Source organism: Atta colombica, unplaced genomic scaffold (genome assembly GCF_001594045.1).
Source record: "Atta colombica isolate Treedump-2 unplaced genomic scaffold, Acol1.0 scaffold261, whole genome shotgun sequence".
NCBI lineage: Eukaryota > Metazoa > Arthropoda > Insecta > Hymenoptera > Formicidae > Atta > Atta colombica.
This window is the reverse complement of record NW_017259361.1, coordinates 572,968-575,691: the sequence shown is the minus strand read 5'-3', so window position 1 is coordinate 575,691 and position 2,724 is coordinate 572,968. Positions and strand designations below refer to the sequence as shown.

At 32.5% G+C, this 2,724-nt stretch overlaps 2 protein-coding genes across 3 annotated transcripts in view; both read right to left on the bottom strand.

The window, feature by feature from the left end:
* LOC108689205 (radial spoke head 1 homolog) overlaps nucleotides 1–1,684 on the bottom strand; it is a 2,693-nt gene extending 1,009 nt beyond the window's left edge. Inside the window, exons 1-4 of one of the 2 annotated variants that reach the window (XM_018195871.1) lie at nucleotides 1,458–1,684; nucleotides 1,076–1,295; nucleotides 556–782; nucleotides 138–260 (exon numbers count right to left, since the gene is read on the bottom strand). In XM_018195871.1, the coding sequence (XP_018051360.1) occupies nucleotides 138–260; nucleotides 556–782; nucleotides 1,076–1,295; nucleotides 1,458–1,523 (636 nt within the window). In that variant the 5' untranslated portion in view covers nucleotides 1,524–1,684. The remainder of the gene's footprint in view (nucleotides 1–137; nucleotides 261–555; nucleotides 783–1,075; nucleotides 1,296–1,457) is intronic. The other variant, XM_018195872.1, reaches the window with a different exon arrangement.
* A 127-nt stretch (nucleotides 1,685–1,811) lies between these two features.
* LOC108689163 (RNA-binding protein 42) overlaps nucleotides 1,812–2,724 on the bottom strand; it is a 9,311-nt gene continuing 8,398 nt past the window's right edge. The window contains exon 5 of the mRNA XM_018195813.1: nucleotides 1,812–2,124. Within this exon, the coding sequence (XP_018051302.1) occupies nucleotides 2,000–2,124 (125 nt within the window). The 3' untranslated portion in view covers nucleotides 1,812–1,999. The remainder of the gene's footprint in view (nucleotides 2,125–2,724) is intronic.

Genomic DNA, 2,724 nt, shown 5'->3' with positions numbered 1-2,724 from the left:
TGTTTTTTTATTAAATATATACATATGTAATTATATTTATATGTATTATATATTTTATATATATTAAGATATTTTAAATAAGGAATATTTAAACTCGGATAAAAAACGACATAAAAACTTCATTAAGAGAATTTTACTTCCACTATGATTTCATCCGTGTTTATCAAAGTTGAGTCATCAAACATGGGATCTTTCACATGTATATAATGACCATGCTGCATACACACGTTTTCAAAAGTGAAGCAACCACGTCCGTACGGCTGTATCGTGCATAATATCTCTATTAATTAAATATATATTTCTTCGGTCTTGATTAATGCTGCTCAAGATTTATAATTCTAAACATTGGTTCGATGTATATTTTTACTTATTGCCTTTTTTTTTCTTGATAAAGATAAGCGCCGACATACGTCAAGTTTATGCTTAGAATTACAAATCTTGGAGCATTGATCTAGGCTTTTATAAATGAGATGCTCTTATTCTACTTGGAACTGTGATCTGGAGGTATGTGTATAATCAACGCGCCGTGATTACTTTTCTGTTTTCATTCCGTACCAAATTCAGCTTCCAAAAACCATGAAAATGACAACATGCATGAATGAGTTGTCCAGGTCCTTGCATGCGGTCTTCCATCCATGTCCCCATAAATTTCGTCTCTGTGTCAGCGTATAAATATGTTCCTATGCCATGACGAAAATCATCCTTCCACGAACCCTCATAAATGTCATTGTTCATATAATAATAACTGCCAAAACCGTGCTTCGCGTCGCATATCCATTCCCCTAAGCAGATTAATATTTAACACATCATCGAATTTCATCTGTAACGAATAATTATTGCCAATCAAAGTCAAGTGTCATCGAGGTTGATCTTAGCGAAGATCTCGAGTTGTCGCAACTTGTCACTCGTATTTACCTCTTTCGAAAATTTCTGGCAAACTCTTAGCATCTCTAAGATTTCTGACGTGCGACATAAAAATAATTGTATGAATATACATATGGACGTGTCGACACATGTTTACTGTGTGACTTCCTCAAGTCTGATTCGGATCCTATTTTTGTACATTCTTCCATACCTTCGTATCGCGTTCCATCAGGGTACCAAAAGATCCCTTGCCCGTATTTCTGTCCGTCTCTCCAATCGCCGTTATATCGGGCACCGTTTTTAAATACGTAGATTCCTTTGCCATGCCTAAATCCATTACGATATTGACCAACATACATGTCACCATTTGATAGCAAAGTCTTTCCGTTTCCATGTCTCTCACCATTCTCATTTCTTTCGCCCTCGTAGATCTGCGATCATTCGCCAAGAGATGTCTCGTATAAATGAACAACGTTTTAACATAGCGAATAAATTAGTGTATTACAAAACGCTTAACATTATTTCTTGCTAGTTATACAATTCTTAAAAAAAAAAAGGACCAATATAACAATCATATTTAATTGCTCATGTACCCCCAATGAATCAACCTCTGGTTTTTCATGTTCATTCGGATTCGGTCTTGTTAATGATTTTTCCATTCTTCATCATATTTTGTCGATCGTTTCATGTAGCCTAATTCAATCTAAATTTCGATTGTTTAGACACCAATCGATTTTTACGTTCCGCTGGGCGTTGATTGTCCTTTATCGATTGGTATATAACGCGTGCGTAAATAAAAAATTTGATATTTTAGGATACGGGATTCTGTAACCTATTAAAAAAAAATAATAATAATAAGTATGACAATGATTCATATCAGAAAAATAATATTAAGAAATAAAAGTCGAGATATATAACAAATTTATAATTATAATTTTATTGGCATATGCTTTTGCAAAATAGTCGATGAAACTAAATAATGTCGTAATTCACAATGTTCCTTTGTCTCAACAAAAATCCAAATGTGTGTGTGTGTGTGTGTGTGTGTGTGTGTGTGTGTGTGTGTGTGAGATGGTTGATTATTTGTAACTTTGTTGGTGAATAATCAAAATATAATAAATAAAATTTCATCTCGTCATCGACCGGTAAGTAAACCGATTAACGTTTGCTTCTCCTTCTCCTTCTTGCGTACAGACTCCAGATTTCTTTGTTTCCATGAGCTCTTCCGAAGTTTTATCGGACGCGATCCTACATATCGGCCTGAAACAAACACAACTATCAGAAACACAACAAATATATTATTGCATATTAAGAACCAATGATATGCTATTTTTAATTGTAACTTTACAATTAAAATAAAAGTGCTCGTCATGAGTGTATTAATTTTTCTGAGTGGTTATTTCATATACGATATTGTTACATATTAAAGATTCAGTGGCTTCTAGCGATCAAAAAAGGCAATTTAAACAAAAAAAGAAAATATACGTGGAACTTAATTTCGACCCCTCTGCACATTCACCAAGTTTCTCAAGATCTTATTTACATTCATTTTATTTACATCATTTTATTTCACAGATAATCCGAAGAAAACGTGAGTTTGTAATCATGTATTAAATAATTGTCTTTTTTATCAAAGTCATATTTAACAAGTTTAGTCTACCTTTATTTATCTCTTACCTTTATTGTGAATTTTAGTCTAGGATAGTAATTAGTAAAGATCTTTAATAAGGTATAAGATTCATTTACTACGAGAACGATGTTGTTCATATATTTATAATAAAACCCTAAAGCAAAGGGAAATCTTTGTATAGAATTAGAGATATAAAAAACAAGTTTTTTTTTCGACTTTGGAGAAAAATA